The sequence below is a fragment of the Trachurus trachurus genome, assembly GCF_905171665.1.
Source record: "Trachurus trachurus genome assembly, chromosome: 12".
NCBI lineage: Eukaryota > Metazoa > Chordata > Actinopteri > Carangiformes > Carangidae > Trachurus > Trachurus trachurus.
Window position 1 is genome coordinate 24,762,803 of NC_139908.1, and position 12,085 is coordinate 24,774,887.

Sequence of the window (12,085 nt, forward strand, 5' to 3'; positions counted from 1 at the left end):
CATTTATAACGCATGTATACTCATTATTAGCCTATGTAGTTTATAAACACAGTTAAAGCTTATTGATGAGTAAAACAGTGTTTATAAACTACATACTAATGAGTATTCATGTGTTATAAATGATGAATTCAGTATTTAATACTTAAAGCAGAAGTAAGCGGAATATTTGTGTTAATATAAGTCTTAAATAGTTATATCTTCCGACAGAAATCACTTATATAGAGTGTTTGGTCTGAAACACGGGTCTGTCAGTCACTCTGCTCTGCTCTGAGCCGAGGAGAAAACTTTCCTTGTATCCTACAACCTTTATCCAATGAGGAGAGAGAACGGCATGAAGGGGCGGTCCTCTCTGTGTGTGCAGCCAAGGGATGCGCGTGACTGTGGTGACGTAGGGACGAGGGCGGGGACTGCTAACTCCATCGGCTGACAGGAAGTTAGCCAAAACGACCGGATCGCTTACTGTACTTCTGCTTTAACTAATGCTTAATAGTGTGTATTTATTATAAAGTGTTACCATAATTCTAATCATTATAAAGTTTGTTACAGTAGTAGATCATAACCATTAACACTAATGAACATGTCAGTAGAACACCTGTAAAGTGGATGGAGTGCTGCTGTTCTCCACTAATCAAAAGCCTCCCATCCAATCAAACCATTTGGTCAAAGCTAACTGTTGTGTAATGTCTGTTTGCCACAGCGCCGTGATGCCAGGATTTTAATGTATTTAACAAGCAGCTCATTGTCTGTTTCTTTCAGAGAGTGCGTCACCGTTCATCTACCAGAAGCACGGCCACAGCAACAGCATCTGCTACAAAGATGAGGCCATCGAGAAGGGCGAAGCCGACTCTCAGAGGAAGGAGAACGTCGCGTCGGGATCCGAGGACGAGGATAAAAACCACGGCTCCCCGCCCAAGGAGAAGAGATTCAAACAGGACTATCACCTGGATTCATTCCCCAACCAAAGACGCATTTACACCAAAACCACGGAGGACAAGGAGAAAGGCGTGAAGACAGTGACATCGGTGTCGGTCAATGATTTGGAGGATTCATCCCCAAAGATCCTGTTCCAGCAGCTGCACGAGCCTTTATCTGAAAACCAGTCGGGCCCGACACCAGCGGCAGCAGCAGCACCGCACACCAACATCATGAGGATCAACTGCTCCGGGTCCAACGTGAAGCTGGAGATCCAGGAAGTCCTGCAGCCGAACTCCTCCGGCTTCAAGGCCACGTTTCTCTTCATAAATGCGAAGGAGGGCGGCGCCGAGAAGACGAGGACGTGGACGCCAAACAACGAGGCTCCTCCGCTCCTGACCAGTCACGGCGAGGGTCACACCACTAACTACACTTTTACTTTCGGCAGCACGGAAGGACACTGCGCTTCGGTCGGTCCGACCAGAGCGTGGCAGAATCCAAATTGCTGTCGGTGCTGCGGTGATCACAGACAGCTGATACACCACTATCCCTCCAACGCACCGCAGGAGTACAACTTCAGGCCTCAGGAGAGGAGGAAACATTTTCACAAAAGCATCAGCATCGATCAGTTCTGGGACGTTCCTCCTCCGCAGGAGTTTGCGGACTTCAAGTATGACACCTTAGAGGACCTGACCTTTGGCCTGGCGTCCTGCAGGATCGGTCCCTGTGGTCCTGGTCACAGACACTCGGAGGAACTTCACACATCGCCCCACATCACCTGTAAAAGACAATCTGGAAGTCCTTACCCAGCAGAGGCGGAAGCTCTGACCTTTGATCGGCTATCAGAATCCGATCGCAACGAGTCCAGGTGCATGAGACCCTCCATGTCCACCAACAGGTCCAGCTTCACCAAGGAGTTCATCAGCTCCCAGAAGAGAAAGTCCTGGATCAGGAACAACAGTATCGCCACCGTGGAACACAGACCGTGTCCGCTACCGAGGAAGAGACGCCAGACGTTTCCTGGGACGTTAGAAGGTCTGGGGCTGATGCAAGAGGATCTGCTGCTGCCCTACAGCGAGTCTTTCTCCTCCATGGTCATGTGCTCACTTCCTATCCAAGCTGAGAGGGCGGGGAGCGTCCAGCACGGCGAAGACAGGTTTCTACAGATCAAGGAAAGCTCTAAACCTGATGTCCATCACTGCCCTGATAGGAGGCCATCGTTGCTCAGTCCGTTCTGCATGAGCAGCTCTGAAGATAATCCCGATGATTTGTTCGCTGTCGCCGAGCAGACTCGGAAACGGAGCAGCATCAGAAGCCATGGTAAAGATCTCCGGCTGCAGGACTTGAGGCTGAGCGCCGGGAGAGACCGGGAGAGTCTGGACACCGACGAGTGCGAATACAGAGTGGACCAGAGCGAAGTCGCGGACAGTGGCTTCGACCAGGAGATGGGGGATGTGGAGTACCACAGCTCGGACCGCTTCACGGGGGAAGTCAGCCGAAGAACTCTGGCCATCCAGGTCATCCCTCCGTCCTGCAGCGGCTCAGAGGAGCAGATCCTGCAGAGCAGTCCCGTCCTGCAGCCGCACAGCAAGGCGGACGAGTCAAACCCACCCAAACTCAACAAGTCCTCGGTGATGACCATCACCGTGGGCGAGGTGGAGCAGAGGTTCCTGCAGACGGACTCCAGATCGTCTCTGAGCGACTGTTCGGAGAAAGGAGGAACTCCTATGAGGAACTCCTGCTTGTCCCTCGCTCAGGACACGGACTCGACACACACCCATGAGACGATAGAGGAGACGGAGTCCAAACCACTCAGCGAACAAACAGCAAACACCAGCACCGAGTCCAGTGACCTGCACGCGGAGCCAGGGAGGAGCACGACGGAGGAACCTGCAGCCTGTTGTTCTGCTTCCTGTCCAGGAGACGCTGAAGTCCACGTGAAAGAGCAGCGCAGTGTACGGGTGGTCTCCAGAGGTGGGTCACAGTGAGGCTTTCAAATCACGATCAGCTGATGTTTTACTGAAACTAAAACTCACAAGGTGTGAATATCCATCACTCCCAGGTTCCATAGAGACCAAGGAGCACCTGAAGCCGGTGGCCCACAAAGACCAGGAGACCAACGCCGACCACTGGGCCAAGAGACGGAAGCTCTTCAAGGAGAGTAAACAGTGGAGCTCAGCCGGAGGAAGCTCCATCACCAGCGACCTCACTGAGGAATCAGGTTCAGTATTTTGTTATTTCATTTGATTTGTTTAGCATCTCCTCTCTCAGGCTTCTCTCTGAGCTCTACTAAGAACAGGAGGGAGGGCCAATCAGAAGAGAGGCTGTGAGCGTGTCCTCTGATTGGCTCGCTGACCTGCTATGATCCACTGACAGCAGTTGTTAAAGGGATAGTTCAACATTTTGGCAAATTGGCCCATTGCCATAATCCCTATAGTTTTAGGAGTAGGTTTGTTACCTTTAATTGTCAGTGCAAGCTATTTTTTGATCGGCGGTGCAGAGCCGCAAGCTACTCAGAGCTAAACTACGGAGGCTAATGGGATTTCTTGGTTTCCCTCATCAAACTCATCAAATACACAATCCAACAACTCCAAAATGCTCTGGTGGACAAGTTGTGACCTGCACATTCACCACGCTATGAGATAATGGTTTTGTTTTCGAGGTAAATGCTCAGTTCAGTTCAGTTCAGAAAACTTTATTTATCTCATACGGGCAATTCAGTTTACAGCTCCCAGTTCAATTAAGTTAGCCGGAACTACATCCCAGACACAGCTGCTTTGCAGAGTGACTTCAAAAGCGCAAGTAGTTCCAAGTATTTGCTTTGTGTATCATAATGTTACATAGTTGTATGTTATTATTTCATAGCGTGGTGAATGTGCAGGTCACAACTTTTCCACGAGAGCAGGGGAAACCCGGAAATACCTTATGCCTCCATATAGCGTTAGCTGAGCAGCTTATATCTCTGCACCACCGATCGAAAAACAAGCTTGCACCGACAAGGTAACAAACCTACTGCTATGACTATAGGGATTATGGCAATGGGCCAATTTGCCCAAATGTTGAAATATCCCTTTAACAGTGTCTGGTCCAGACAAACATCGGGTTCTGACCTACTTGTTACAAACAGGCTCAGAGTGAGTCCAGTCTCCAGTGTCTGATCCACTGCAGTGCGTCATGACTTGTGTGTGTCTCTGTTCCAGTGTCAGAGGACACCCGCTCCATGGACATGACGATTCGGGACAACGAGGACAGAGGCTTTTACATGGAGACGTTTCACTCGTCGGCGTGGATTTACCAAGGAGACGATGGAAGCTCAGAGGCCATCCCCCCCAGCCTCAACACCAGGACACGAGTCGTCTCAAGTAAGACAAAAAAAAAAAAAAAACATTATTGAGTTCATCTGGAAACTTGAAATTTCAGTCATTCAATAGTTCAGTAAAGGCAGTAATGAATCCTGAACTAACCCTGAGCTGCTGTGGTTCTCAATGTGGGAATAATGTATATTGGTGTAGGATCTATAGGATGTTTGACTGTGGTCTCGTTTGTATCAGTTTTGGATCTTTGATGTGAAAGACTCAGAGAACTGACTGTCCTACTGATCAACTCTGCACCGTCTCTTCTTCCAGTTCGTGAGAGGACGGTGAGGATCAGCAAAGGGACAGGAGAGTACCCCTGGGGCTTCAGGATACAGTTCTCCAAACCCATCTTGGTCACAGAGGTCGACACCAGTAAGTGAAGTCCTGCTGTTTTATCTGGTGTTGTTTCTAAACCGACAGCTCAGAGGTGTTTAGATAATTTACTGACACATCACCACCAACCAGTCATTGTTATTTAGTTTTAAAGTTAATAAAATTAGAAAATTAATCCTGAAATGATGATATACTTGACTGTGGCCGACCAAAGAGCTGTATTCAGCCACTGAGCTCTGTTTATCTCAGCAGAAAACCTTTCTTTAAAAAGATTTCAACAATTTCAAGGACGTTTATTATTAAAAAGAAAATTCACTGCTCTCTGCAACAATGTCAGCAAGTTATGAGCCATGCTTTTTTTTCTGCTGGATGCTACTGGTCCTCATTGATTGTTACCATGGTAACATTAGTCTCAGGGCCAAGTTATCTTGTGCATAAGGTGTCTCATATTTTTGGCTGTTTTTTCTTACTTGCATGAGACAAATCTGTGAGCTGAACCAAGACTGAACCAACAGCACAGAGAACAGAGACTTACTTACACATCTAGTATAATAGTCATGTGAGGGTTTCCCAGCATGCACCTCATACAGGTGGCAGTCACGTGGCTGCTGCATTTGGACGGATCACATTAAGACCAGTGGTCGGTGTGGAGAGACAGAGAAGCGTTAAGCTCATCACTGGTGCTGGTGCTGCAACTTCCTGGAGTGTCGTCACGGTGGCGTTGCCATGGAGCCAGCACACTGTCCACTAAATCTCTGCTCTCATCTCATCTGCGGCTGTAAGTGCAGATCTCTGTGTTATCTCTGTGAGTTTAACGCTCCTCTGTGTTTCCAGATGGAGCTGCTGAGGAGGCGGGGCTCCTGGTGGGAGACTACGTCCTCGCTGTCAACGGGACCGACGTCACCAGCATCCCTCACTCTGAGGCCGCTGAGCTGGCCAGACTGGGTACGATGGTTCATCAGGGTGAAACTCACACACTCAGGGGTTGACTCTAACAAAGTATCTCCTCTGAGTTCCTGTTCCTCACTTGAGGATTATTTTTGGAAACTTTTGACTTTTCTTCTTCTGTAGGCTACTTCAAGATAAATTGGCAGAGGAAGAGCTTTTAATCTGTGGGATGAATTAATTTATTTTGAAAATGTGACAGACCACAGTGTGTTCATCACAGAGGAGAGACCAATCACAGCCAACTCCTCCTCTGTTAGTCATGTTGTGCTCCTGCATCAGTGGCAGGGCTTACAATGTCTGAAACGGAAGAGATTTTTTAAAAAAAACCTTGTTTTTAAATGATTCCTGCATTTAGCTCAACACAACTGACCAAAAAATAATTTTTAAATTTGAAAACAACAATTACTGCTGTTTCTATATTTGTATCGCAAATCTTTTCATTTTACAGATTCCAAAGATAAAGATAAGATAAGATAAGATAAGATAATCCTTTATTTGTCCCACAATGGGGAAATGTACAGTTGCATGTACTGTATATGACAGATAATAAATAGCAGATAGCAAGAGCAGTAAAAAAGAAAGCAGTATTTATAATAGAGTGTGATTAAGACAAAATAATAAATGAAGAAATATAAATATATACAAATTTGAATTATGTTTAGAGTCTGACAGCTGCAGGGAGTTGGTCAGTGCTTGGATTCAGTAGGTTCTGTAAATACACTGTGGAACAATATAACAATGTGAGGGAAAAAATGCAAAAATGAACTTTTTGTAATAATGTAACAACTTCCACCTGCGTGGCAGTAATATTGATACTAACAGAGAGAGGATCTGGATCACTGAAGTGATGGAGCAGTTCTGCTGCACTGTGAGCACTGACTCACACAGACACAGTGACAGTCTGAGGTGAAGCTGCAGGACCTTTAATCAGTAGAGAATACTCAGGGGATATAAATAGTCAAATGGACTCATAATTCATGTGATGCTGATGTTGCAGGTCCAGATATCCTGACGCTCACCATCGGCTCAGACATCGCCCGTTGTCCCAACACCCCCCGGCCGGCGTGTCGAGGTTACCTGCACAAGCGCACCCAGTCTGGTCTGATTAAAGGCTGGAGGAAGAGGTGGTTTGTGCTCACACACGACTGCTGTCTCAACTACTACAGACACAAACGGGTGAGTGGGCGCCCGTCGCCTCCGTTGTGTGCGGTGGTTTCTGACAACGCACAGCAGGCATTCTGACTTTAACAACGTGTCCATCACAGGACGAGGGGAAGAGACAGGCTCTGTCCACGGTGAAGCTGGAGGGGGCCGAGGTGGGACAGGACTCGTCCCTGGGGAAACCGTTTGTGTTCAAGTGTCGACCTCAGTCTGGAGGTCGAGTCTACTTCTTCTGTGCCACATCCAACCAGGAGATGAAGAGGTAGGGTCCAGATAAGACCCCTCCACACTGAATGCAGTGGAAACACACAGCACACAGCAGCAACCATTAGTTAGTTAAAGGGATAGTTCAACATTTGGGCAAATTGGCCCATTGCCATAATCCCTATAATTTTAGGAGTAGGTTTGTTATCATTAATTGCCGGTGCAAGCTATTTTTAAAACGGCGGAGCAGAGCCGCGAGCTGCTCAGAGCAAATACAGAGACTGCTTGCTGAAAAACTGCCCCTGACGGGAACGCACATCAGCAGTTTTGCATGAATTTACCTCTAAAACAACTCTGTCTCGTAGCGTTCCATTATAATCTCATAGCGTGGTGAATGTGCAGGTCACAACTTGTCCACCAGAGTGTGTTGGAGTTGTTGGATTGTGTATCTGATGAGTTTAATGAGGGAAACCAAGAAATCCCATTAGCCTCCGTAGCGTAGCTCTGAGCAGCTCACGGCTCTGCTCCGCCGTTCTAAATATAGCTTGCGCCGACAATTAAAGGTAACAAACCTACTGCTAAAACTATGGGGATTATGGCAATGGGCCAATTTGCCAAAATGTTGAACTATCCCTTTAATTTTTCTTCATTTGATTGACAGATTAATCAGCAGCTTTAGAAATAATCAAATCAATCAAAATTCTATAGTCAATAATAAAAAAATAATTGTATGTTATGAGCCCTTTTTTGAATAAACCTAACCCTAACCCTCAAATTAAACTGTAAATAATATGCAAATGTTACAACATGTTTTATTTGTCAGAAATGTAAAACCTGCTGTTTTTAAATGATTTTTTAATTGTGGTGACAAACCCGAGGTGCATTCATACTGCGGTGTTTAGCAGCTCACAGCCACAGGTGCATGTCTGTAGCCGAGTGTCACATCATGTTTCAGCTCCATGTCTGTGATTGCAGGTGGCTGGAGGCCATGGAGACGGCCATTCATCCTATTACACAGGTAACATACATGTGGGCTCTGTGTGGTGAAATGTTTAATGAGCTGCGTGTTGTTGTGCATGTGTGTATTCGTCACAGGTGGATTAGACTGCTGCTCTCAGGCTAACACTAATCTCTCCTCCCATGTTATAGAACCATGTGTGGGTGGACGTCACCAGACACAACTCCAACCTGCCCCCGCTGGCTGTGAAGAGCCCAGAGTGTCTCGGACTGCTTCATAAGTTAGACAGGAACAAGGACATCTGGGTTCAGCACTACTGCATCCTGAAGGACGGCTGCCTCTACCTGTACAGTGGGATCCGGGCCACTCATGCTCATGGTACGCACAATGTACAATACACAGTATAAAACTAACTGAAGACTGATGGACATATCTGATTGGATATTTTATTCTGCGGTAACAAGCAGCTTCACTTTAGTGGTTCAGATCACTTTACTTTCCTGTCAATTTCTGGAAACACAGTCTCATACAACCAGGGGGCAGTTTTATGTTTCAATACTTTATTGCTGTGTCAACATTGTTGATTGGAATTTGCATATACATGATAAATAAATATATAAACAAGAATGAATAAAAATCCAGACTATAAGAGGAAATAATGATACCAAAACACATGTGTAGGGGTTGGCAGCAACATCAATTATCTGTGCAACTACATATCAAAGTAAAGTGCACAATAAATATGAGTAATAAATAGTTAATAAATATGGCACAGCGCCCTTGCTTCAGTGAGGTGTTGGTGGGCACATTATGTATTTTGATACGTACACAGGGCTCCAGACAAACTTTTTCTCCAGACAAAATTTTAGGAGCGCAAGCAGAAAATTCACATTTTCTTTTCAATCATGATCCTCACATACATTTACCTGGCACCTGTAATGACAGATACCAGATTCTTTGAGTTGTTCCTTCTACGTTCCACCAGTGTTATGAAAAAAAAAAAAAAAAAAATAGAAAATGTACTGGTTGCACATGTGCAAGTAGATGAAAAATTCATTTTCACTGTCTAAAATTTTAGAGCCCTGCTATACAAATCCTAAATTACAGGGTGACTATAATAATAATAAAAAAAAAAGATAACAGACTAAACCACCACACCACACAATGACATGATGAATGCGATATGGATGTAAAAAGGCGTCTCCACAAGAACTAATCTATTGTATGAAATGTATTATCTCACTGCTCATGACTGAGCACTGGTGTTTAACACTGGAGATGTAAAGGTGAACTATCAGCTTTCTAAAATGAGTCAGCATAAGTGTGAGTCTGTGTGCATCTCACTAAACCTCTTCTTTCCTAACCGCTTTCTTAATAACTGACCGTTGTTTTCCTTTAGTCATGACTCCCATCATGACAAGGTTAATGAAGTGACTGTGGTAAAGTGTGTGAATTGTGCACTGATCAGTTCACGTCATGATTTGTGTCCTCAGGTGGGATCTACCTTCAGGGCTACACGGTTCGAGAGCAGCCCTACGGGTTCAAGAAGTCCACCATCGAGCTGAAACCTCCGTCTGACGAGTTCAAGACCTTCTACCTCTGCTCTGAAAACCCCACCGAGAACAAACGGTGAGGAGCCGACTCTGAGTTACAACACAACCTGAGTTTATTGTCCTGCACAACACGACTCTTTGTCACGGTTCTTGTTTTTATAATCATTCTATATTCGCATAAAACTACCTGAATCCTGTCCAAATGTGTTGGCACAAAGTGTCTCTATTTGTTCGCAGCCTGCACATTTTTTGTTATATTTAGAGATTTTTCAAAATAAGCACATGGTGACAAATGCAGCGACTTCTTGGACAAACCACCTCCCACAGCAGACGGTCTCTGATTGGCTGAGGCTGTCAGATGGAGTTGGGGATCAGGCAGATATCAGATTCTAACTTCCTCTGTGTGATCACGTCAGAGTTAATGATTACTGGAACCACAGCACAGAAGTTATTATATGAAAAACATTTCACTCCTCCGCACCTGTGCCTGTGTTGTATTTTGCAAAGCTCTCCCCTCAGTTCTGTTACAGCAGACTGATGCAGTACTGGTTCTGGTTCTGGTTCTGCTCACCAGCTCAGGACCTTCAGGACTAATGTTGATGTGTCTGATGTTCTCCACAGATGGGTCATATCCATCAAGGCCTCCGTAAAGAAGTGGCTGCCTCTGCATCGGGCTCTTAAGGATTACATGAACCGACCCCCAGAAGAGACCAGAATGTGAGACTCTGGGGGTCTGACTCCTGTAAACACATCACTGCACTTTGACAGACAGAGTCGGTCACTCTCTGCATCTACGCACAGCTCAGATTCCAGGATCTATGCAAATAAACATATCTAAGAGAAACACATCATATTTTGCACTTCAGTTTCTCTTTTTTTTGTAATCTAAACTCTTCTTTCAGTTCTCTGTTAGTCTTCTTGTTGGTTTTTTCAGTTCAATCTGTATTCTCAGATTTCATATTATATCCATCTGCACATTTATCTTTGACCCAATAGATGAGAAATGATGTAACCACTGTGTCTTCTTCATTTACACTGTTGTTTTTCTCACTGGCATTATCCTTCATACTCTCTATCAGTAACGTATACATGTAGCACTTTACTTCAGCAGTCAGAAGGTTATGGACTGCTTGTGATGTCATATTAAAGCGCCTCGAAGGAGTTTTACACTGACTCTGTATGACGGATGTGTTTTTTCTGCTTCACTGTAAAAGAAAATAATTAGAGGATAATTGTACTCTTGTGCTTTTGATACTGCTTCAATGCTCTGTAATACAAATAGTAATCAACGTTGTAGCCAAACCAATTCTCCACTGTAATGACTCTTTGTTTCCTGGAAATGTGAACAGAGCAAATAAAAAAATACCTCGGAGGCGTTTATGAGCAAATTAACACTGTCACTGAATAAAAAAGTCAAATGAAAGGACAGATTTTGTTGAGGTTGATTTAAAATTGTACACATTTCATCCCCTTGTAATTACAGTATAAGGTTCTATCTGACTTTTTTTTTATTTTTTTTTTATCAAAATTGAGTTATTCACATATTCCAGTTCTGGTACTACTTATTAACATAATAGGAAGTGTTTTTCAAGTTTTATGCATTTTTGGTCATTTAATCTGGAAAACAAAAAGGTTCTACCCATATATGAGTTTTGCTATTTAATATGCAAAAACTTTAAAACTCTATCTCAAATCTGGTCAGAATGCAGATAGAACCTTATAATTCCAAGGGGACGATTTGACCCCATGTGTAGAGCCCAGCGCTGTGCTCACTTTCATCTCAGTCTACCGAAGAGGCAGATTTATGGATGGACAGATACGAGCACAGAGACCACAGGGGGTCACTGTGGTGCATCCAAGGTCAGTGGTTGTGGTTCGATTCCTGTCTGATCTCATTGTACCTTTAGAGATTAATAGTCATCATGTCAGGTACAGTATGTCAGGGACTCTTCTACTCTCTCCTGTGGTTTCTGTGTAGTAGAAGATGTGGATCTGGTTGATTTACACGTCTGATCACAAAGTGTTTTCTGCACAGTGTATCCTAACTGCTCATAGGTTTTAACTGAGCGCCGCAGTCTCTCACCATCAGACAGATATATTCAGTCTCAGCCCCCTTTTGATTTGCTGTTTGAAATAACCTTTAATGATCTAACAGTCATTGTTAACATCAAGCATTTTCTGTTTGGCTTCAGGAATCAATAGAAGTGCATAAGAGTGACTTTACATACAGTTTATAGTGAAACAGTTTGTACACCCCCTGAGCTCTGAATCAAAGTGTTTCAAAATAAAATCATGTTGTCATCTTTTCAAATGACTTTCTGGCCATCTACAGCCACTATTGATTTTATTCATATTAGCAATAGCAACTGTTTGACTTTTTATACAGAGTCAACGTCATATATGGCTGCAACTGCTAAATGCTTCAACTACATTTTGGTGTGAGGGAGTGAGGGTATGTGTGTATGTGTGTGTGTGCGCTACTGAGCAATGCCTCCAACACAATAGCAACAATAGCTGTAGGTTACACATTATTAACTCACCTCATCATTAACACTGAAAACCAGGACCAGGATTTAGAATGAATCACAGCAGTTTCCAGGACAAGGTTAAACAAACAGGGAATTGTTGTTACTTTCATTAATTTATTGAATAACTAAAAG

At 44.4% G+C, this 12,085-nt stretch overlaps 1 protein-coding gene across 1 annotated transcript; it reads left to right on the forward strand.

Moving 5' to 3' along the window:
• Window positions 1-4,169: 4,169 nt before the first annotated feature.
• pdzph1 (PDZ and pleckstrin homology domains 1) lies at window positions 4,170-10,146 on the forward strand (the record flags this gene model as incomplete). The annotated part of the gene is made up of 9 exons (XM_083982937.1): window positions 4,170-4,274; window positions 4,539-4,640; window positions 5,436-5,546; window positions 6,547-6,725; window positions 6,815-6,972; window positions 7,890-7,932; window positions 8,064-8,250; window positions 9,366-9,501; window positions 10,047-10,146. The coding sequence occupies exons 1-9, from the start codon at window positions 4,175-4,177 to the stop codon at window positions 10,144-10,146; spliced, it is 1,116 nt and encodes a 371-aa protein (XP_083839063.1). The 5' UTR covers window positions 4,170-4,174.
• Window positions 10,147-12,085: the final 1,939 nt, after the last annotated feature.